General features: G+C 38.9%; 1 protein-coding gene across 2 annotated transcripts; it reads left to right on the top strand.

Annotated features, from left to right (window-relative positions):
- The first annotated feature begins 966 nt into the window (after positions 1-966).
- Positions 967-24,868, top strand: tmod1 (tropomodulin 1). Of its 2 annotated transcripts, XM_042390191.1 has the most exons (13): positions 969-1,472; positions 6,574-6,652; positions 6,889-6,935; positions 7,407-7,543; positions 11,844-12,000; positions 14,175-14,291; positions 16,409-16,498; positions 18,038-18,168; positions 18,603-18,710; positions 19,297-19,440; positions 20,005-20,149; positions 21,219-21,318; positions 22,515-24,868. In XM_042390191.1, the coding sequence occupies exons 4-13, from the start codon at positions 7,421-7,423 to the stop codon at positions 22,531-22,533; spliced, it is 1,134 nt and encodes a 377-aa protein (XP_042246125.1). In that variant the 5' UTR covers positions 969-1,472; positions 6,574-6,652; positions 6,889-6,935; positions 7,407-7,420; the 3' UTR covers positions 22,534-24,868. The 2 variants fall into 2 exon arrangements, with proteins under 2 accessions (XP_042246133.1, XP_042246125.1); XM_042390199.1 differs by lacking the exon at positions 21,219-21,318 and having other exon boundaries at positions 967-1,472.
- Positions 24,869-25,442: the final 574 nt, after the last annotated feature.

Raw genomic sequence — 25,442 nt, forward strand, 5'->3', positions numbered from 1 at the left:
TAATCGGTTACATGGGCTTCATTTCTGCAGGTGTACTTTTACTTCAACCCGCCATAACAGTTTTTTTTTCATTCTCTTGGTGTAGTGGAAATAAGCTGTAAACACAACTCCTGCAGTATTATCTCCATGAGTGGATATGACTAACTGTTGGCAACTGTTGCTCCTCACCAACTCCTTAGGAAGATATCCAGCTCTTCCACTGCTAAATGTTGAATTAGGTTCACTATAGTAACTAACTTTGTTTACCATTCTGTGCTGGGTTTGTGGTCATGAGTGTGTATTTAAAGCTTTTAAGCTTAAAGGATTGGTTCATAATTCCGTAGTCTGTCCTAAAACAATATTAAGATGCCCAAATGAACACTGACTCATGTTTTTCTTTGTGTAATCATTCCTCCTGTTCATACTGACCATTAGAAGATCCCTTCATAATGCACTTTCAATGTAAGTGATGGGGACCAAACTCCACAGTCCTCCTTCTGTGCAAAATGTATTTAAAATATTTGAAGCTAATGTTAGGCTTCAGCCTTACAAATGAGTCAAATCAAGTCAAAATCTTTAAAAGCTACTGTTACTATCTTTCCACTGCAGCTGAACAGGAAAACACTGTCAAGACTAAAGAGACTAACTGTGGAAGAGATCCACTTTCTTTGACTGACTCAGATGGATGAAACGTCATTCAGTTAAACTTTAAAATACATTTTTGCTCAAAAAACGAGGATTTTGTCCGCCCTCACTTACACTATAAGTGCATTTAGGATCTCTTAAAGGTCAGTATGAACAGGAGGAATGATTACAGCCAGCAAAACATGTTTCAGTGTTAATATGGGCACCTGACTATTGTTTTAAGACTGACTTGGAAAATTATGAACCTATCTTTTAATTTTCCTGCCATTGAAACGATAGACTGGCAAAACCTGATCCATATAAATATAATATTGACTGTAGTAGGCGCTTTAAGAGTACTTTCACCACTACATGTTGTCAAACCGCGAACATTTAAGCATTTCCAAGCGGATCAAACTTAAATATAAGTTAGAAAATGGCTCGTGTCATACGTTACAGTGCCTGAGAAGTGTCCGATAATGGACGCGGCTCCCACTTCATGACATCACTGGAGTGACAGGGCAGCCGTGTGGGGGGAGGAGGGGGGAGGAGGATCTCTTCCCCATAACTTTACTTTGCCCTTTGCGGGAGATGAGATTGAGCCTCCGCGAACCCGCTGAGAGACTACCAGGGACGGGGGAGGAAACTTTTGTGAGCACGCTGAAATCTGCTGAATTCAGGATTATCTGCGGGTCATGGACGGTTTTGTCTAGAGGAGTTTTTTGCGGATTCCCGGTTTGTGCCCCTGCCTGCTGCAGAGCGGACCGCGCAGTGCGACTCCAGGCGGCTCTGAAGGAAACCATATCTGGTCAAAGTATTCGTTGCTGTCACCCAGCGGGACTGTCCGGCTATAAATAGCGCTGGAGGAGGTACGGAAATAAATGCAAAAATTATACTGCACGCTGTAAAACAGTCAAATTAGTGAAGAACGCATATCTAGGTTAAGACAATGTCCAGCACAACTCTTACAGTTTCCATGTGGTCAGTGAGAATAAAGGGCACTTCTTTAGGAAAACTGGGGAATAGTTTTTAATTCCGTGAAAAAGTTTCCTTCTTGTTTGGGAATATTTTTTAATAGTTTTAATAGATGTTATAGGTTTCCCTCTTAAAGTCACTTAAACTTCTCAGATAGGGTTTTTTTTATGATACTGTCTTGTACCTTGTTGGGGGCCCTCGGCAGTGCAATGTGTGATATATTCTACTCTGGTTCATTTGATACCAGTGATGCTGTTGGGGGACGCATAATAATTTTATTCAAATCCACATATTTTACTCTTAGTTTTGAACTTTTGTACAAACTAATGAACTAAACAGTTGTATATACATGTGGTAAGTTGGGGCCCCTGACCTCAAGTTTGTCACCTTTTGGTATTCTTGTATAAATTTAAGAATTTAAGTATCACCATCTTGCATAATCAGGATTACAGTCAGCAAGTGCTGTGAGATGCTGACATGTTGGTTGTCAGGTCTTCTGTGACCTACATACATCACTGTAGAGTTAATGGAGCCATATAACCTTTGTTGCTCAGGAGGTTACGGTTTTCCTCTCAGTTTTGTTTATCCCTGCATGCTCTGTTGTTCACTGTGGTAGACCTGAGAGAAAAAACAGCATCCTTTGTGATTTTCCTACAGGAGCTTGCATGTGCCGATCTAATTAACTTTGTGTTGCACAGTTCTTCCCTATTTAAAACATGCACAAACATTTACAAGTCTGTTCTTCATCTTTTGGGTCAGTAATGTATCTTAGTAGCAAACTACACTAAAACAACACTCAGATTAGCAAAGTGACACAGGTGTGCATGACATTTTGACCTCTGCAGAATGCACAGATGGCCTGACCTCAGGTCCAAGGCAGCAAGTGAGCTTGGCTCCTCATTATACAAATCATGATATATGACTCCATACTGGTCCCCAAAGTGGAGATGGAGACACAGCAGTGATGGTTTAGTGTCCTCATTAAATTTTAGCATAGACAGAATGTCTAAAAATGATTCTGTGATCATGGTTTCCATGACTTTATTGTTATGTCAGCTTTACTTACAGCTATAAAATACATTTAACAACTTAAAGGGAAACTTCAACCAGCATTGTATCATTACAGTGTGGGTAGTACATGCAAATGAACAATGTTTAACCTCCATCCATGTGACCTGCACCCAGAGCTCCCTGCTCATTTGCAGAAAAAAGTCGTGCATCACGTCACGTTCACATCATCTGGCAGACTTTGGAGATCTGCATTACACTACAAACTAAGTTTCCTCGTTTTCTGTAGTGGTGCCTTCAAGGACGGCCAAATGTGGGTCTCCCAAAACACTCCACCTACCATGTTACACTAGAGATAGGGAAAAGCAGACACAAAAATATCATACTACTAAATACTTCAAAATATCAGTATATTTGGAAGAAAACTAGTTTCATGATATGAGGATGAATATCGCGCTGTTGAATCAGATACAACAGAGTGTGGACTGGAGGAGAAAGTGACCACTAGAGATAAGCAACAGCCGCAGCCTGATACACAAACTTCAGCTGCTGAGTTTCTCCATGAAGAACACAAACACAAACACAAACAACTTGCTTTACAATATAACGTCGGAGCAGAGACGTGGCGCCGCTGTTATGTGCACAATGCATTCTGGTTGTTGTAGGATTTCCCCTTAAAAGTGATATGGAAAATCTGCAGCCTTTTTCTCAGTTTTCTCTAGTCATAGGGCACAAATTTCAAAGATAATTTCACATCTCTACTACATACATGACCTAGTTTTAAGAAATCATCATATTCACAGTGGTGAATTTTCCCTTTAATGTGCTTTAATAATCTAATTTGATAAGAATCTATGCGTCATTTCAGTGCTAAACATAAAGCTTAATAAAAGTGAAACACTCATTACTGTCACAGCAGAAAACACACACTTACTATCCTTTAGTTTATTAGCTTATCTGTGCCACATGCATCATGACAGATGTCTCTCAGCTGCTTTCTGCTGGGCCATTTCAGAGATGTCTACAATTCAAAGAACTGTAACCATGCAAAAATATTTTAGGAAGACAGCAAACAAATGCCACAATAAAACTCTAATACCACAGAAGATAAATAGTATAAAGTATTATGAAGCCTGTTAATGCACCTTTTAGTGACACAAACTTATCCCTGTAGCAATATTGTTATTGAGATAATTGTTTCTTAAACAGATCCACCTTCAACCTGCAGTTAGCATTAGGACATTTAAGATATTTTGGAGTCAAATTTGCCAATTGCGTTCTTCATTGCCATTTAAAAAAACAAGGGATGTGGAGTTTGTAGCATTAATTATGTTTTTATTCACAACTCTGTGAAGTATAGTGTCAGGCCACCTCATGCTCCTGTGTTTGAGTTTAGAGGCGACTGTAACATAATGTTCATACTGCACTTACACGTAATTTACAGTGAGGGTCATGTTTTTAATGACGGTGTAAACTGTTAGAAGACATTTAACAGGAAGTAGTCAGCTAAAGCATCTACGAGTCCAGAGCTGGGGTCCCATTGCCTGCACTGTTTTATGTGCTGATTTATTTGCTGTAAAGAGTTTTTGGCCACTCTGAGAGCGTGTGTGAGCTTTACAGAGATTTATGTGTATTTCACAGGCGAAAAACTCCCAGCTCCTCCAGGGTTTATGTTTAAAATAAAACCAAAAGATTTACAATTTGAAGAAATTTGCTGTTAAAGCATATTAGTATAACACTTTGCTCTGCAGGAGTAGCTGAATTGTGTGATTCTGGGGCAAAGATGCAAGCCCACTTGCCAGTTTACATCAGTTTTAAGGTTTTACACAGATCTGAGTTGATTAATGATCTTGTATCAGTGCTGCTATTCTCAGAGGCTTGAGGTCTAGAGGCCAAGGATCAAGTCTAGTGTTTTAGGACTTTAAAGGATACTCTCAAGCTCAGTTAATCTCTAGCTTTCTTTCCTTTCCTGCCCACTGAATGTCCTCTAATAAAGCAGAAGCTTGTAGAAATGTTGTAAACAGAGCAGCAGGTCTGTTTGATATCATCAGAGAAGGTCAGCCTCTTCCAGCAGACTTGCAACGTTATTTGGAGTTCAGCCCAGTTCTTCATCTTTGGCTTTGGAAACTTGTCTTGTCATGGAGCTTAGAGAAAGCAGAACAAAACAATGGCACGCTTGAGGCACCTTTTAGGAGGTTGGCCAAAACACACTTGCTGACATACTTCAAAGGAAAAGTTTTGCACTCACATTTTGTGCCCCTTGAATGCAGCTTTCTTCCGCACGTTGGTTGGTTTTTGAGCTATATCTCAACATTTTTCTGCCTAGTTTGACCTCATTCTCATCCTTGTATGCAGGCTCATTACGTTTATTATTAGTCTTGTCATGTGGACGTCTAACGGCAACACATTTCAAAGTCTGACCCCTAGTTTTAAGGAACCGGGGCTCGTAGACGGCAGTTATGCTGAACATTTGGTGTTGTGACCCACAAATGCTCTGCTGCAGCTCATCCATCATCAGTCATCTGGTCCCACAGCCAAGACCCCGGCCTGCCATGTAGAGAATTTGAGAGAGGAAAAAGATCTCCAATCCATCATCACTGCCTGTTGAGAAAGAAACCAAGAGAGACAAGATTTTTGGTTTATCCAGAGTTAATTTTTAGACTTTTTGGCAGAGTACTTTGAGAAGAAATGCAGAACTACATTTTTTACACAGTTTCATGGCAGAAATGGAGCGTTAGTTTAGACAGACAAAACGTCAAGTGAAAAATTGTAATGCTAACTGAAGACGTTGTTAGATACACAGAAAAGAAAGGGAAAGTTTCTATCAAGCACCTGTAACAAGTTACACCTCTGTAGACTGTGGCTGAACTAAGGTGAACATGTTTATATTTTTTATGTTAGTAGCCCATCCAACATTATTCTGTTGCTAGTAGCAACTGGTTTGTACAACACAGAATTAAACAGCAATTAAAGAATTAAAGGAATAGCATTTTGGGAAATAAGCCTATTTGCTTTCTCGACAAGAGTTAGATAAGAAGATCGATACCACTCTCATATATTTCCATTGAGGCTACAGCTAGCTGCCAATTAGCTTAGCTTAGCACAAAGACTCAAAGGTAACAAAATCTGCCTACCAGCACTTTTTTAGCTCACTTAATAACATGTTATACCTTGTTTGTTTAATCCGTACAAAAAAACAACAACCTAAAAACAACAATTTGCTGTTTTACAGGGAGTTATGTACTGGACTATTTGTTGGCTGGGAGCAGTTGCCAGGCAACCAGCGGATATCCCAGGAAGTTACTGTTTGCAGCCAAGAAATAGTCCGCCACATAACCCTGGTAGGCGGACTGTGTTAACTTTAGACAGTGCAAGGCTAGCTGTTTCCCCCTGGTTCCAGTCTTCATGATAAGCTTAGCTAAGCTATATATATATGAGAATGGTATCAATCTTCTCATCTAACTCACCACTAGAACGCAAATGAGGATTGAAACTTAAAAAAATATATATATATATAAAAAAATTCAGCTAACAAATGTAAAATGACACAAGTTGCCTTATCAGGAAACTTGGCACTTGAAATGAATCTTCTACCAGCAGGCCGAATGCTTCAACATGCAATATGAATAGTAGAGGAATGTGAAATGGAATGAATCCTCTTCAGTGCATCTTCATCTGCAGAACATCATCTGGTCTGTAAAGGTTACATTCTTACTCGAGCATTTCAGACATGGCAGTTCAATGAGGCACTATCAAAAACATTTTATGACATGATACAAAAATGTTCAAACCAAAGATTTTATTTCCCCAGAACTCTGTAGCTGCTATCCTGTCAGTCGCTCAATGAAGAACTAGAGAGGGAAGAACAAGAAGAAAAAGGAAAACAAGCAGATCTATAATAAAAATTCTTTTTCTCCAAAGATGACTTACTCCTTTCTAATTTTGAAAGCTATTAATCACTTCACTCTGTACTTCTGCCTCTTCCAGGTCTCTCTCTTTGCCAGGAGCGCTACGGGCACTTGGCTGCCTTTGCTGTTATTTTACTCCTGAGCTGGAGGTCATTGAGGTGAGTACAGTCTGTTTTTTTTTTTTTTTACAGCAAGGGGCAACATCAAAATCAATGACCATATGTCATATCTGCCTTAAAGTAATGCCAAAGCATGTGTCATGGGTTGACTTTTTGGCATTTGACTGTCAAAGTCAGCTTTGCTTTGATCTAATCCTTCAAACAATAAACACTGATAATTTAGATTTCTGCTTCCATCTACAGATATCTTTTTTTCTTTTTTTTTTTAATCACAGGCTCCTGATCTTACGTCTTGTTTTTCTCGTTTGGAGGGGTCACTGAGGTGAGGGAACTGTTTTAATGCCTCTCAGATCACATGTGTGTGTTTATGCAGTATAACCTTACTTTGGCAGCACTGAACTTACTGCTGAATCATCTCACTAAATCCAAACCTTACACAGAGAATGCAAGATAAGAGATCATGATGATTGAAGTAAAAAGTCTGGCTCAATTTGTAATTTTATCACCTCAAACAATTTGGAAGTACAAAAAATGCGTGACGGATGAAAGATTAGTGTAGTGACATACTGTGAAAGCAAACTCTCATTGCCAGAAATCTGAAGCTAGCTTGCTGAAATATATGGTTTAAATCCAAAAGTTGATTAGCAAAAATCCAAAAATCATTTCTTACCTAAAGCACATGCGTCAGTATTACTGATATTTAATGTCCTGTTATCTTCTGTAACAGAAAAATCCAACCAAGCGCTTCAATTTTGTGTCTATTTGTAAGAGTTTGTCATTTTTTTGTCCCCAGGTGTGCTGTCCATCATGTCTGTGATGAGGAAGGAGATGGAGAAGTACAGGGACATAGATGAGGACGAGCTGCTGAAGAAACTCTCAGAGGAAGAGCTGCAGCGATTAGAAGATGAATTAGAGGAGCTGGATCCTGATGTAAGTTTATAATATACAGTCCATAAGGAGGAGTTTCTGTCAGTATGTTGGTGTCAGTGGAGTGTTATGGGCTTATGCCGGCTAAATAGAACACCCTGCCATAATATACTATACTACAGCCCCCTGTGTTTTCATTCGAATGGCCGTTTAGCTTAGTAATTTCTGTCTTTAGCCAGAGTGCAAAACATTTGAATGCTCTAATGGTTTCCACAGTATTAGTACGGTGGAATGCTGATGAGGTACAGTATTGCCAAAACCAGCTAATAGACCTACAATCAGTAAAGCTAGTGTTACAGCACATGGAGACCGTTAGACTTGGTTGTTTGGATACTCATGTTACGATCAAAATGCAGTTGAAGTGTGCAGTGTATGCAATAACATTTATAGGGAAAGATTTCTCCAAATGATAGAGGTTTTACCGGAGGTTGTGAGATAAGTGTTGTTTTTTTTCTCACAAAAACCTGGAATTTAAAGGGGATGTATCATGCATAGTTCAAGGTCTTTATTTTATTCTGGAGCTCTACTGGAATATCTTTGTGTATTATTTATCTTATACTGGCCCTTCATGCAGCCCCTTAGTTCAGCCTCTGTCTCCAACAGGCAGTTTTAGCTCCTGTCTCTTTAAGGCCCGCCTCCTGATGAGCCCACTCTGTTCTGATTGGCCAGATTCCACTTCCGATAGCTACATAAACTAACAGTAGTAATAGAATTTCACTTATTTTTCTCTTTCTTTACTCAAAATGGAAACTTCTCAAATATATCTGTACATGTTCGAACCTGAATTCGTAATAGGCAAGCGGACAACGTGAACAACCTTAGCAACAAAGACTACAGAACAGACGGCCATTTGGGGTCATGTACAAACGATCTGATTTCATTACGAGGAGGAAGCAGAGGTAACTTTGCAAACGAAGCCTTCAAAGCAGGCTTACATACGTTCACCTCAAGTTTTGGAACTCTGACCATGTTTAAAATAGATAAATTACATAATAACAGTATAAAAATAACAGAAAATCACTAAAGACATGATATGTCCCCTTCAATATATTTACAGAAAAACAAACAAACTGCAGGACTCCTAAACGTCTTGATAAAGTAATCTATGAAAGTCCTGTAAGAAAATCACCTTAGAGGACAGTGATACTGTAAATCTCCATGGTTACTTCATGAATTTACTTAGTCTGTGCACTAAAGTAAAATTAAATTAGTGAAAATAACTTTAATGTGACTGAATTGGTCCTATCGTGCCACAGTTTAATCGCCATCTTCCTTATCATTTACAGTATTTCTCTTGTATTAAGTGCAGTCTACGGGACTCGATGTATCATATTGTTAGTCATTGTGCTGTAGTAGGCACAGTACATCAGTTATACTCGTGTTTAGTTTCAGTTGTTTCTTTATATGTTTATTCCTGCGTTTGATGCATCCATCACCAGCTTCTGGCGTCAGTGATGTATCATGGGTGGAGGTGGTGACAGCAGCTGTAATAGCTTTCTGACGAATGTCTTAACTGCTCATAAAGTGACTGGATTTCCCCTCAATGCCAAGGGGATGACTGGAAGGGTATTATGTGCTGGGCCCTTTGTGTGTGTGTGTGTGTTTGTGTGATATGGTGACTAATGTCAGCACTGAGTGACCTGAGGGACTCCATGATGTAAACAGAAGAAACAGCAAGAGGCAGTGTGTGTGTGTGCTTACCATGTTTGTGCCTGTTTATGAGGGTAACCTGTTACCCAACCGTAAAGTGCTGAATTAGTTAGGGAAACACGGTAACCTTCCCAGCAAGGCTGCACACATCAGTTCCAGTAAGTCACAGAGAAAGCCTCATAATGTCTGACAGAAAAACAACATGTCCACCAGCTGTTCTCTGATTCAAGAGAGATAAGTCATCAATCTGGGGAACATTTTGTGTTTTTTGAGTTCATACAGCTTCACCGTCATATATTTACACACTGTAACTTGAACTGGTTCATATTGTTTACTTCTTCTGAGATACCACAGTCACATCTATGTGGCTGAAATTTATACAATATCTCCTGTTGTAACATCCTTTTTAATCTGGAAATGTGTTGAATTATGGACACAACCACTGAGGCTGTACTAGTGATTTTGCTTGTTTTTACCCTTTTTCACACAAATCATATATACTTTACATGACTGGTACCAGTTTTCAAATCACAAAAGGTTCATCCTCAATTGAGTTTTTTAATTTTTCACTCAACCATGCCACACTAATCAATGTTTATATATTAACAAGGGGTCAAATGACTATGTGTAATGTGAAACAGGTCACTTGTAAAGATAAATTCACAGAGAATTGACCTGACTCTGCAGTTCCTCTCAGCTCTACAGAGCATTTTAGCATCTTTGGGCTCATTGTTTACGGCCCGCAACTCTACCGTTTTTGTTCACTCTCACCGCTCTCGTCATAGTTTTTTGTAGACATAGCAGGCAGCTGTTTTAAGGCAAAAACACTCTGATAAACCCACTATACGCTGAATGGAAACAGTCAGCAACTAGCTAGTTAACTTACTGGAGCATTTAGCTGCTAAGGAGTCAGATATTTTCGTCAGGGAGTGGTGAAAACCAAGATAGAGCTAAAACAAGAGTGATAAGATTTATTCGTCAGGTAACCAGAAACACAACTCCAGCTAAATGCTACTGTTGCTCCGTATCTGTTGGCTGTATATATAAGCAACTGTTTGGTAGCAAGTTTGTTTGTGAATGTTGAGTCAACAGCTTGTTTCTGCTGCCCCCAAGTGGCCAAAAACAGCTAGTGCAGGTTTAAAATGAAAATGTCCATTTTTACTCATTTATTACTTAGAAGTTAACCCCTGCATCTCATTCTTGTGTCCATAGAGATATGTATAGTACATGTGCATAATACATACAGTATGTGCTCTTAGATACATGCTGTGGCTGCTGAGAGGAAGAATGGGAGATACCAAATGAGGTAGAGGAGTGGAATGACAAGCAAAAGTAAAGAGGGAAGTTGGAGAAGACAGGAGCGAAAGCCAGAGTTTCATACGGATAAAAATAACCAAGTGTAAGAGGTGTGTTATCTACAGCTGATATAACTGTTAGACATAAAAAGCTCGGCAGTGATGGTGAGATATACTCCCAGCTTTCCTATAAATACTACTGTTGATCACGTGAACATTTATGAACCACTACTGGAAAAGCTGTGTGAGAGACGGAGAGAGATTATTTTTCTTTTATGTCCGAAGATATTCAATGTAAATTCGGTCCGACTGTGTAAACAGTTTGGTATATTTATGAAAGTTGTCACTACTTTGATAATCTTATACTTTTGAAGCATTAAACGAGAGGGGCGGAAGGCAGGTGAATAATAGAGGAAAGAGAGAAAGTGAGTGAGACAGAAAGGAGAGAGAGGCTTCTAAAGTGCTGAGAGGACAGATTAGATATGAAGCTATAAGTAGCACTTCTAAGAGCTTGGTTTTGAATGTTGCTTTAGGTTGAAAATAACATGGTGAGCAGCAAAGCTCTGGGAGATTTCTTGGTCCTGTGTTGTGCTGGAGTAGAGATAGGGGCTGATGTGGGAGTTATATTAACCAGAGCAAAGATACCAACATCGCTATATCTCTTCCATATTTGCATTAATACTAACACAGTTGATGCATTTTTTTCTGTCATTGCCCAATAAGAACAAGGGTGTCTCTTAAGGGTCACCTTTCCTCCAACATTAATACCAGTTACAAATCTAAACCTGATTCAGTACTGCGAGGTTCTATCAGGAAGAAGGAGGTGGGACAAGTTGGAAGAAGACTATGAGTTATACTAGCAGCTCTGTGAGGCTGCATTTAGGCACAGCAGTTTTGAGCTAAATGCTAATGTCAGCATCCTTACATGCTCACAGCTCACAATGCTAACATGCTGATGTTTAGCAGGTATAATGTTGACTCATCATCCTAGTTTAGTATGCTAGCAGGCTTTGTGATGAATTTTTAGATATTTTGGTTGTAAACCAAAGTGTTGGACAAATTATAGTTTTGACCTGCTGGTGGCACTAAATGAAAAGTCAGTACGCGTCATCCTGTGGAGACCGTTTATGTCTGTACAAAATTTCATCCATCCAATGATTGTAGAGATATTTCAAACTGGACCAAAGTGGTAAATAGACAGACGTTGCATCCACCGCTGAGCAACGCTGGCTAAAACAAAACAAGAAACCACAGCAATCCACAGCACATAACGGAGGTATCAAGGTTTAAAATGATGGATTATTTCTCCAATATGCAGTGCCAATCTTTTAAATTATGTAAATTCCTGTATTGTGTAGAATGCATTGTTGCCAGCTGGGATGCGGCAGAAGGACCAGACCAAGAAAGCTCCAACAGGAACGTTTCAGAGAGACAACCTGCTCGCTCATCTGGAGAAACAGGCCAAAGAACATCCTGACAGAGAAGACTTGGTGCCCTTCACTGGGGAGAAGAGAGGTAAGAACCAGAGCTTCCAGTAAAGTATTACTATAAGTAATCTGGTTGTCTTCTCATAGTAAACATAATTAGATGGAAAGTTGGCTCTTGCTGGTTGAAAACACAGATTTTTATCAAATAAACAGATAACAAGAACATCAGAGGTCAACACTATTCTTTCTTTTAATATTAAAGATAACTGAGTTATCTGAGATTTGAGTTGAACAGAGGATGGAATCTCCAATTTTGTAGATGTTATGGGAAAAATCTGTAAACATATAGAAACATATAGAAAATTGTGTCTGTTTAAATAAGCCACAAACACGGGAGAAGATTCAAATTACTTCTCAAATTAATCTCAGCATAAACACAGCCACACACCTAAAACATGGCGTCTCACGATGCTCTATAATTCAGAGGCCTGCATCGTAAACCTCAGGTATCCATGAGTTGGAGGATTTTTATTATTTCCTACAGGGTGGTTTGTTCCACAAGACCACCCCTGGGAGGCCTGTCAGCTCACTAGCACCAGTTGAGTGAGGACACAGAGGTGTGTGATGGATGGTGAGAGATACCAGACATGTCTATGTGAAACTCTAGAAGGTCTCCCTGTTGTCACTTTCGTCATAGTCTTCTGTGCTGGTGTTATTGCCTCTCCTCCCCCCCAATGAGCAAGGCGTCTAACTTCCAGTTCTTGGTGTGGAACACCCAGTTAGCTGCAAACTGGACCATGTGAGCAGAGCGGACTCTCTGTTCTCCGTTCAAAGCTTTCTGTCATCGCTCCACTGGCAGCCAGTCTGTGTTTTCTATTTGTTGCTCACCCTCCACTCTCTCAGACAAAGTCCACTCCAGCGTTCTCCATTGTAGGGCATGAAACAGGTTCACTTTCACTTGTCAGACACACATCTGAGCCTTCACAGTCAATCAGTCATAGTGATGGCAGGAAGCCTGTAGCCAGGTTTGATGTGAAGGTGGTTCCCAACCTTTTTTTAGACCACGGCACCCCTTGAAAGGAATTTTTTTGTCATGGCACCCCAAGCCACCCAACATAATATAACTTGCGTAGCTTATATGTACACAAGTTTTAACAGTTTCATACAACAGTATAGTATAATATAATATATTATAATATAATATCGGGCTATATTTGATCAATATGAAGTTAAATAATATAGGCTCATTCTCAGTCACTCAGAATAAAAGCCGACAGATGCTGTGCAGATTTACAAATAAATGGTTATAATTAATAATTAAAGTTAGCTTATAATGAAGATGTAGTCTTCAAGAAAAAAAAAAAAAAAACATGGTCTGACTCCACTGACAGGAAGTCTCTTGTCTTGTTTTATACCAGCGATGATCAGAGAGCCACATAACACAAATGAATGAATGAATTTGGGAACGTGTAACACCACAGTGAACGCACAGACAACGACAGATATCCGTCTGTTAAGCAGCAGTTTTGTCAGTCGGCTCAGATTCGTTTTTTTTGACTGCTGAGCTCCTGCAAAACTCCAGAGTCAGAAAGCATATTGTGTTACTATGACAACCAGCAACAGTGAGTTGTCATGTCAGCTGCGACTACCTGCATATTAAACAGTTTTTAATACAGTGATTTTGATATTTATTGCTTATTTATTCTGTTTTGATATGTTCAAAAATGTGACATAAAACAGTTTTTTTTATTACGATTTTTTTAATGTAGTGAAACATTATTAAAACGCACAATAGATGAACAATGATTAATCTCTTTATGTAGTGAAGTAGGAAGTATAATATTGCCCTCTGAAATCTAGTAGAGTGGAAGTATAAAGTAGCATAACATGGAAATACTCAAATACAGCACTTAAGTTAATGTACTTAGTTACTTTCCACCACTGGCACTACACACCCATTACCCTCCCACACAGGTGTTTTCACTCTTCTTGGCTGTTTAGACCTTCTCTCTGGACTCTGTAGGTGTACAGATGAGGGATGATAAGCATAAGAAGGTCTAATTATGTAAGTGAAGACACCTGTGTGAGGGCCTTTAATTCACAAATTCCAAAGTAACACCAATTATCCTCAGTAAATACATTGCAATTTACACAAAATGTTAGACCTCGGTTTACTACAGTGCTAGTAGGAGTTAGTTGTCATGGTGATAGTACTTGTTCTGTATTTTTGTATATTAAATATATCTTCATATCATTTTGTAGGGAAAGCCTTTGTGCCTAAAAAGATGGTGGACCCTATTATGGAGAATGTGACTCTAGAGCCGGAGCTAGAAGAAGCGCTGGCTAGTGCTACTGATGCTGAACTCTGTGATATCGCAGGTATAGTAACACACATCTCACAGTCACATGCACTGTATGCATAATACTTATTGTCTTCAGATTGTTTCAGTTTTCACCAACAATATACTGATTTTTTTTTGTAAAGCTGTAGATCAGTTTTAACTGCTTTTTACCTGGATTTTATGTTCCCTCACATCAGATTTCACTGATATCTTTTCATCTCATTTTGAACTAATCGATATATTTTAAAACGCAGATTAACTTGTTTTCTGAAACTAAACAGAAAAAAAAAATCAGGCACACTCACTCACACATCCTGGAGAGATTAGTCTTCATCCTCATCCTCTGCAGACGCTCTCCTCTCACTAATCAGTTTAAACACCATCACCAGCCCTTGTTAATCATCTTTTCCTCAATCTAACTCTTCTCCATTTCCTCTAGTGCTCCTTCCATCTTCCCTCCACCCTTCCCCTCCATCCCTCCACCTCCTGCATCTCTGCTGGATCCTTCTGTCTGTTAACTGAACACCACCCGGGGTATCTGTAGACTGCACACAGTGTTTGCATGGAACAATTCTGGTCTTTTGTCATGTTCGGGTTGTTGTCTCGTGTTATAAACAGACATTTAGCAAAAACCGTGCAGCTTGACTCGCAGTCAGATTGTTGGATGTCTGTAACTGTTGATACGTTACGTGGGAATTTTCATCAATTCGGTTAAATGCATGCAAAATGTCACTACTGTGGCAAAATATTTGCTGCATGTCCAAACTGTGTCCGAGCTGTGTGAGAAAAAAAAAGATTGCTCAGTTAATTGAATAAGAACCTTTCCATCTGTTGCTGAAAACATATTAGAGCTGCAACTGTTAGTGTAGAGTAGTAGATTAATCAATTAATCACTCGCCAGGAAATTAATCAGCAACTATTTTAATAATCAAATAATCGTTTTAATCATTTTTTAAAGCAGAACTGTGAAAAATTTGCTATTTGCAGCCTCTAAAATGTGAGAATTTAAGCCTTTCTGTGTCATACATGACAGCAAACTGAATATATTTGAGCTTTGAACTGTTGATCATATGAAACAAAGAATTTGAAGACATCACTGTGGCCTCTGAGAAACAGTGATGTTGTGTATTTTTTAACTTTTCATAGTCTAAACAATGCAGCCCTAAAAGATATATTATAAAGATTATTCAAGATGGATCACTGCTGTTGAGAGATTTTATTGACCTTTGACCTTTGCCGACTCGGTCTGATATTTAGTCTTAAAACATTTTTTTTTCTTAAAATATAAAAGAATCACAAATATTTTTGAATGATGTATGAATAGCTTTACTTTATTAAATGAAACTTGTTTAATTAACTTGTTTAACCTCCCAATAATGCAGAATCAGGCTTCTTACAGTAAATTGTGTTGACAGCAAAAACCCCTATCTACTTAGGTATTTTCTTTTATTTCACATTTAGTGTTAACCTTTGTATCCACATCACCCTACTACCTGCGTTATCATGGCAGAAATGTATTGTCAAACATCATTGCTGCTTCTAGAAGTTTGAAAACGAGGCATATTTTAGGAGCACGAGTCCCTGCTGTTGTTGAAGGTAACATATCTCCCCTTCTTCACTTGAGAGCAGCTTGGTAGCCTGTGTTCCCGTACTGTTTATGTCTTTGCAAACACAGTTTATTCTCATGCTCTCGGTCTCTCTGACAACTAGACGAGGTGATAATACTCTGTAAATCGCTGCTTTTATAGCGAGTACAAAGAGTAACTGCTCAGTCAAAAAAATATATTTCAGATTTACCGCTGCAGGGACATAAGGGATTTTTAAGTCACTGATGGGTTGGATTCCAATACCTTCACATCCTTTTATAGTGATGATATAGCATCATCCAAAAGACGGCTCAGCTGTGCTCAGCTATCTGAAACCGAGCTCGACTTGCTTGTGATTCTGTCTTTGTCCCGTCTGTATTAGCATGGTGGTCCACCGAACGGCTGAAACAAGACATATGTATAATTTTTCATTTGTATTTGACTGTGTGTGTGATTCTTGTTTCTCTTTGCTTTCATTTCAATGTCCATCTTTTTCTTTCCTCCTCTGACCCGCCGTTCATTCCCTCCGTTCTTTCCATCTTCATTTTGTCCTCTCGCTGTCTTCCAGCCATCCTGGGTATGCACACCCTGATGAGCAACCAGCAGTACTATGAAGCTTTGGCCAGCAGTACCATAGTCAACAAGCAAGGCCTCAACAGTACGTAAAACACACACACATACACACACACACACACACACACACACACACTAAAACTTCTGTTTGAGTTGTGATTTAGAGAAATAACACACAAAGCTACAGTACATTTGTTCCAGGAATTTACAAAAAATAAGTAACAGGACCCTGAAATACAGCAGATCACTCAACCAGTTTTAAGAAAATATCACCTCATTCTAGAAAAATGTTGAAGCAAGTTGGATCAGAGTCAAGTGAAATGATCTCATGTTGGCAGAATGTTGGTTTATTTTACCAAAGATAATCTGTCTTTTTTTTTTTCTTTCCATGCACGCACAAACACAGCTACACACGTTAAAACTGAACCCTCAGTAAGTAAATAACTCTGGTTACTAATCCTATAGATTCTCTTCCAGCTCTGTAGCGACAGACACTGAACACCTGCTGAACTTGTTTTGTTTTCAGTACTGATATACAGGACAGTGTGTAAAAAAAAGTGTTTAGACAAGGAGCTAAAGTTAATCTTTTTTTTTGTCATTGTTTGAGACTTGATAAAGATTTGTAAGCCAACAGGGAGTGCTTTGGCTTGTCCTTCATCACATACAGCATTAAATACTGCAAATTTGTTAATTCAACAGAAGGAATTTAGTTTCCCAATATTGATGTTTATCACATTTCTCACCATAGACATAAATTATGTGTACTGACCCAAAAGTTTGACCAAGCTGACTTTATTGTCAGATAACTTTAAGTTATGAGATACTGTAACTTTAAGTTACAGTATCTCAGACAGACAACCCCATTTGTTATCTGACATGAAACACACATTTATTTCTCCAGTAAGCCTGAAGTACTGTGTGTTTGTGTGTGTTTTAGATCTTCTATTACCACAGTACCGTATCTTGTTCTGTTTTATCTTCATTTCACTACATATATGACTACAAAATAAATGTAAGGGGACCTGAAACTTGATTTCTGTAATCCAAGTAATCAGAGTAAACTGCGTACTATACATACTGTATGCAGATTAATTAAAAGGTCTGTGCTGCATTCACTGTGATGAATTACCTATTATATGTGAGCAAATTTCAAGTCCTTGGTAAAGGTTTTTATTGTCATAAACAAATAAAAACCTGTATTAGATTATATGCATAGTTTTAAAAAATATAATGATTTAGTGATTTAGATGTTTTCTCTTCAGTTAAAGGATGACATGCTTCTCTGGAGATTGAGAAAGTGCACTTTTGAACTGTCAGAGCCCTCTAACCTAGAGCAATATTCATCATGATCACTGACTGTGGGAAAATATTGTACATCCATTAATACTATAAACTGCTTGCTTTGTTTGGCAGATGTGTTAGCAGTCAAATCAACTATTCAGATAATACTGTTACAGTGTTTTATGAAGCAGATTTTGAAGTTGGCAGTCTTAAACTCTCTATCAATAAATGTGTCAATTGGGGAAAAGACTACACATGTTTTAATGATTGTTGTTCCCGCAGTAAGATTTATCTGATTAGATTAAATGTACATATGAGCATGTGCTCTGTTAATGTATGGTAGGTGTGATCCAGTGCACCCAGTATAAACCAGTCCCTGATGAGGAGCCCAACTCCACTGACGTAGAGGACACTCTGATGAGAGTGAAGAGGAACGACCCCGACCTGGTGGAGGTCAACCTCAACAACATCAGGGTAAGAGCGCGTGTGTGTTTGTGTGTTCATGAGGATAAAAACAAAGGTTACACAGTTAGTGCTCACTAACTTCACCATTGTTGACGTGGTCAGCCTGTTTTACAGCAAAGTTCTGTATTTAATCATTAAACATTTATTCCTTAATTCATCCATCATGTCTTTTAACACGTCTAATTCAATTTTTAGACAAATTTGAAGAGGCTGTTTTTTACTATTACTTTTATTATCCAATTGTTTTTGTAGATTTTGTTATATCATTGTTGTCAGCAACCACTGTTCAGCATAAGTGACACAAGCTCCTTTTAACTGTTATAAGCAAAATCTTCTTGAATGAAAACACAAAAAACCTGAAGCAATCTTCAAATTGCGTTAAAGGCCAAAACACAAGACGTTTACTGAGCTGAAATGTTTTGATGATGTTTTCCTACACGCAGAATATCCCCATCCCGACTCTAAAGGCGTACGCTGAGGCTCTGATGAAGAACACTGTGGTGGAGAGGTTCAGTATCGTAGGAACCAGAAGCAACGACCCCGTAGCATTCGTAAGTTACATTTCAGAGAGGAGTTCATACTAAAATACACAGAATCCTTATTACCTTGTTTTTTGTGGATCTGGATCAGGTAAATTAAAATGTATAGTTTTATTAACGAGTGGCTCTTTTCAGACATGGACCATGTTTCATAAATGCATTTGGCAGTTTAACATATCGGTTTTATGTCCCTTTTTACAAAAAAACTCTATGGTCTGACTAGGACAGAGCCAGTATTATTTTCATAACCTTTCCAACACAAGAGATAAAACATAGATTAATTCTTGACCTTTTAATCAGTAAGTTTGACAAAATTTAAACCCAGGGTTTATTTTCTGCATTTTTATGAACTTTTAGTCACTTAACATTGAGCTGAGATTACTTGAGATTATTCATCACATATTTTTATCAAGATATGCAGCAAAGTTTATTTGATAATGAATTTGAAATATCTTATTAAGAAATGTGCATCAGTGACTCTCACAGAGAAACTTTATGCTATTGCTCACTTTGGCAACCAGTGGTAGTATTTTGCTGCAAATGGCTGCAAAGCAATGAGCGAATTCAACATACAGTAAGTGTTTTTTTTTTTCCTCAGGCCCTGGCAGAGATGCTGAAGGTGAACACAACGCTGAAGAGTCTGAATGTCGAGTCCAACTTCATCACAGGCACTGGAATCCTGGCCCTCATAGAGTCACTGCAGAATAACACCACACTACAGGAGCTCAAGATAGACAATCAGGTACCAACTCACACACAATAAAACACTTTCAAACATACATCATTAATTGCTTTCTGACTTTGGATAGAGTACACACATAGACTCTCTGATCTCGTGTGTGTGTGTGTGTGTGTCAGGTTGTGTACACAGGCCATCTCTGCCACTTCAGTCTAATGCTCCCAGATTGCATTGTGATGTGTCATACTGCGTGGTCGTACATGTGTGACTCACTGCTTAGTCATTGGTTCAACTTCCTCTCATCCTTCTTGCCCCCTTTTCTTTTTCCTGACTTCTTTCACCCTTCGGCTTGACCGCCTGACTAATTATTTGATTGATTAATTGAAATGGTATAAAACTGACAATAAAACAGCATTTTAATCCCCGCTACGTCATTCTCTGTTGCCACAGCAATCACCAATATATCTGTAGTGTCAGTTTGTAGAGAGGAAAAGAAAGTGTCTCCAGCTTCTTCCTCTCCTCCTCATCTCCTCTGTCTTCGTTTCTCCATCCTTCCTTTCCTCTTAACGCTCATATCGCTTTCACACACCAAACCCACTTCTTCTCTCCGCGTCTTCTCGTCTCCAGAGCCAGCCGTTAGGCAACAAGGTGGAGATGGAGATAGCCAGCATGCTGGAGAAAAACACCACGCTGTTGAAGTTTGGCTACCATTTCACCCAGCAGGGCCCACGCCTCCGAGGCTCCAACGCCATGATGAACAACAACGACCTTGGTGGGCTACACACACACACACACACACACACATATCCACATGTATTTTAGCAAAGATACAGCTTTGAGTCACAGACATGTTTTTTTATATCTGTTCTGAGAAACTTAATCGGGAACATGACAAAAGTTCACGATAACATTTCAAGTGCATACTGTATTGGATGACTGTCACAATTCTTCAGTCGATTACGTAACTCGTACACAGTAGTATTGCATTTGGCGGTGTTAGTAGTTATGTGCGTCAGCGCTGACACTTTAATCTTCACTATATCTTCTTGCGTTCTACTTTTAATCAGACTCAAATAGAAGAATCGGTGATATCATGAGCCGGTAACTCAGTAGTACGGCCAGAAAGCTCCAGCCAATCAAAACACTGCCTTCCTAAGTCATGACATCAGTACCAAGAAAAGAGTGCGTGCATGAGAGAGGACTCAATAGTGCTGGTGGAAGAAATGTTTCTTTCTATGCACCAATTATTTTGATGAATTAATTTCATTTGAAACTTTCATTTGTTTCTAACACAACCAAATACAGCAAAACCACAAAAACACCATCAAGTTACCGTAAAATCGACTCCTCTCACTATAAACGAAACCTTACAGGCTTCATAAAGTTAACATTTGTTAATATTGTTAGTTAATATTTCAGGGCTGTGTAATTGCCTCACACTGAAAAGTTTTATTGTTCATACTTGTAGCTTGACGGACTTAGTTAAGAGATAAAAAGAGAGGTGGTCAGTGAATGTTACATCTTTTAAGGAGATCTGAGATCAAGTTGCAACATAACAACTTTCGCAGCGCGCTGGTCTCATGTCAGATAATGTCAGTGCTTTTTTTGTTTGTCTTAAACAAAGTTTCATTTTAATTTTTAAGTTGTTTAAATGTTTGAATCAATGTCATTTTGGAGGATTAAAGATTAGGGTTACAGAATTATGTCTACATCTGGGTTTGGATTATGGATATTGTTTCTAATGATTTTATAGTCTTGTATTATGCTCCAAACCACCACTTGAAGTTTAGTATACACATCATAATCCTGTCATAACGTTTTCCTCCCCTGTCGTCTTCAAGCTCGAGTTGTAAGATCAGAGTCTGACGGCTCCTTCACCCTCACTCTGTCTGTTCCTGAGCTGGAGAGGGCCTTCGGGAAAAAGTTCAAGTGCAAGACTAAGTAAAAAAAACAAAAAAAAAACAAACGAACAACTGAAACACAAACACAGCACTGTTTGACCGCTCAGCCTTGCCTTTCTGCTGCCAACATCTCCTGATTCTTTTCCAGACCACCGGAGCCGCTGCCACCTCCTGTCATCTTCCTCTGAGAGTTTCTGTTGCTTCTCCACAGCACCTTTCATCACTTTCCTTTCTTCTCTTTCTCCTCTAGTTGTCTCTGGTGTTCAAAGGCAACTGCCAGTGCCTCCTAAATGCAGCTGTTGTTGCTCTTCAACCCCAACTATACTCAGAGTATACTGTATTGTTGCCACATGTTCTTAACATATAAGAGTGTTAAGAACCTCTGCCTGAAAAGGAAACGTACTGGACCAGAAACGAGGAAACAGGAATATCCACTATTTAAAAAAATCTGTGAGCAGTCAACTTATGCTCAACATAAGTAAAATAATGAAAGTAAACTTGACTAAGAAATTGCACAGGTATGAACTTCCCTTGAGCAAGACAGTGAATCAGTATCTCACTGGACAACAGCATCCACTTAATCACTTAATACCCTTTCTGTCTGATTGGATGGGATGAAACTGCTCCTTTTTGCTTGCAATAGCAATTATCATCTTTGTCTGTACTATGAAGCTGCAGACACCTTCATGGTTTATCTCTGTTGTTTTCTCCAACACTCTCCCAACAGTAACCCTCTGTTGTATTATTCTATTCTTTGGCAACATTACCTTTCTTTCTCCTCGGCCTTTTTTTACTTGTCGGATCTTTCTTTTCTCCTGGTCTGGTGCTTTTGTTTTGTTTCTTTTTTACCTCTGCTGCATTATCTGGAAGAATTCTGCTTTCAACCTTCTTTCCTCTCCTTTCCTCTTTGAAACAGCATCTTAGCGTCTTGGCTGTTTTTTCTCCCCTCAAGGGGAATGTTTTGCAAAAAACACTCGCTTCTGCAGCCGTTTGAAGAGAAGTTATCATTTTGCTTTTTTTGAAACCTTTTCCCCTTTTTCAGTTTCCTCTCTTCCTGCTTTATGCAAAGCAAATAAGGCAGGCTAACTTTGCTCTGCTTTAGATGATGATGATAACAAGTTATAGTCGTAGGAGTAAAAGTTAAAGTCAAAACAAAAAAATCTCCCTCCCTCTCCTCCCTTCACCTCTCTTATCTTTTGTTTTTATTTCTCTTCTTCTCCTCCTCTCCATCTACAGTAAGAAAGAGAAGGCTTGAGGGAGGACCCATCTTCCCCAAGTGTCGGACGAATGTGTAGAAACCAGGGCTACCCTCAACCCTCCGTCCCCCCCCCCCACCCCTTCGAATCCCCACCATCTCTCCAAACCCCCCCCCGGTCTGGTAACCCTCTTCAGCCTCATGCCCTCCGACGGCCTATCCAGAAGACCTCACACATCGTCTCTGACATGCAACCATGCCAGACTCAATTGTCAGGGGTTTGGAGGAAATCTCTGAACTCTGTCTACTTCCTAGACTTTTTTTTAGTAGATGTTAAAGGATCAAACAGGATTAATCGGCAGTGTCCATATAAACTGGTGAGATAAGAACAAGTGTTTTTGTGCTCTGATGTTTGAAGGCTGGGACAACAAATGCTTCCTTAGTCATCCTGAATCCTTTAATATCTCCTTAACTGTCTAGAGTCCTTAATAAAAAGGGGCTGCAGGGCTGGTTTTGAAGGAGGGTTTCAGATCTGAGTAGCTAAAAGGGCCACTTTTGGCAATCCCTGTTTCTATTGTTGTGTTTGAATGAATTCTAATTATTATTATTATTATTGTGCTGTAAATGAGTTGTGCTGTCGTTACTGTCGTTCCCCAAATGTCGCTCCAAGGTGGACATACAAGGTATCTCCAACCAGTAAACACCAAAGCCAATATCCCCATTTCAATTTGATAGATATTATATAAACCTATGAGGGATACCATAATGTTGGATTTTCACCCGGCTGTGAAAATCTGATGTAAAATGTTATTTTTGTTGGGTCTAAACAGTATTTTAGTAACTAACTGTCCTTTTAGATCATTCAAATTGTTCAGTAATATGTTGATAGATTTATAAACCTGGCTACTGTGAGACTTGTCACTATATATATATAGAATATATTTATTTGTGACAGACCTGGGAAAGAGTCACAAGCCATTCAAAGACTTCACATCACCTGGATTGATTTGCTGGATATTGTAATAATTTGTGTATAAATGTTGCTGTAAATGTAAATGCACACTCTAATTACACTTTACACTGTTACAATATCCAGCATTTACATCGCCTGTCTCTATGCGTGTTTGCATCTAAAACATCTAAAGTCAAATGGATTGCCTGTACAGTACGTGTGCCTCTCCACTGTGGCCTGCAAACACCGTCCTGTTATATAGAATTTATTTTCTAGTCCGTAAGTCAGGCTGCAATAACCCAAAGAGTGTTTTAATGGACTTCTGTTACACTTTCAACCAGGTCTGGTTTGTTGATTGTTTGTGTTTTGTTTATTTTTATTTACTGGAGCTAAAATGTGTGGTTTAATATGAGAGGGTTGGTACTGTCGTCACGGATTATTACAGGTTCACATTAACCTCAATCCAGGTTTGGTGTATTTCAGTAACGGATGTTAGACACAGATTTAAAAAAAAACGCAGGAAACCTCGAATGTCTTTACAGCTTTTCAGATCATACCGATCCGTTTTATTTAAATGAAGCAAATGTTAACACTGTTTGCAGGTTTCAAAAAAATGCTTGTTAAACATGTTTAGCTGTGACGGGTCTTAAATCTACCACTGAACATCCGAGATGTGGTATTACACTTTGATCCTGAGCATTCAAATGTTCTTCTCATCGTAGGCAAAACATTATGTCTGTGAATACAACTTAAACGCTGTGCCACCAAACTGTTGCCATGTTTATGTCCTTTTTTACCAGCATCCAAACTATATGTTGGTAAGGAAAAACACTGCTGTGTATTTTGCAGCATTTTAATGGGATTTCCTCTAAATTTAAGATTAACAGCACAATGAGATAAAGAAGAGTTAGCTGCTATGTAACCAGGAAGTAGAGCTAGATGTGTTTGTGCCTTAAAATAAAACAGCTCCAGTAAAAATCAAAGGAAATGGTCTGCACTCGTTACTCTTTAATGGCTCAAGAAGAAATGGGTCTGTATTTCCTGCTAAAAGAATAGATAAACTACCAGTTGCAGACTGAAACTGATCCTACTGTGCCGTCCAAGTTTCCTTATCACCGCTTTATGCTGTGGATGTTGTTCATCAGATGGTAATTATGGATGTAAACATTTGTAAAACAATGAATACTTGAGTGCTAAAGGAAAAAGTGGACTCTGCCACTCAGCCTGTGTGTGTCAATTTCTGTCCGGTTCTGCCGTTTTCTGATTAGTTTTATTTTAGCGCTTGACTCTGTGTTTTGTTAGATAGTTTACTTTTTTGGTTGAATTTTTTTTGTTTATGAAATAAATGAAGCTTGAAAATAACATGTCCACAATGTCCTCCTGCTTAGACTTTATTACATTTGGCTGGATTTGCAGAGTTTTCTCATATGTAGACAACAGTGGCGCCCTGTGGCTAAATGGAAGAAATACACCAAGTCAGTTGAACTGTCTGTGTGTCCTTACACTGCCCTCTTCAGACTAACAACTGTGCTTCATTAGGTTTTATCCTCCATTGTTCAGATTCACTCCTCCTCTTCAGTTCTGTGTACAGATTTTATTAGACAGAAGTCTACCCACAATATTCTGTGTATTATTCTCAATGGAAAAAAATGAGTTGTCAGCTGATTCACTGTGTGAAAATGTGTGCAGAGGTACCACATTTTGACTCTATAATCAGTCTGAAAAGACACATGATGGTGCCTGGTGTCGGCCAGAAAAACAAAAAGATGCATGGAAGCAAAGAGTTGAAAATGCAGCAGCGATGTAGGGTTTGTGATTGTAAGGCGGGAAAATCAATGGAGTGTCACAATTTGAGTCATCACACTGCAGTGCAGCATTTCAGAAGAGACTCCGAGCCCGTTCAACATTATTAACGGTTTGTTTTCCTCAATGAAAGTGAATTTTCTTTTAGGTTTTTCTTTTAGGTTTTTTTGGAACATTTACATATTCACTACCATGTCCTTTGATAATATCACTG

Source organism: Thunnus maccoyii, chromosome 2 (assembly GCF_910596095.1).
Source record: "Thunnus maccoyii chromosome 2, fThuMac1.1, whole genome shotgun sequence".
Classification (NCBI taxonomy): Eukaryota; Metazoa; Chordata; class Actinopteri; order Scombriformes; family Scombridae; genus Thunnus; species Thunnus maccoyii.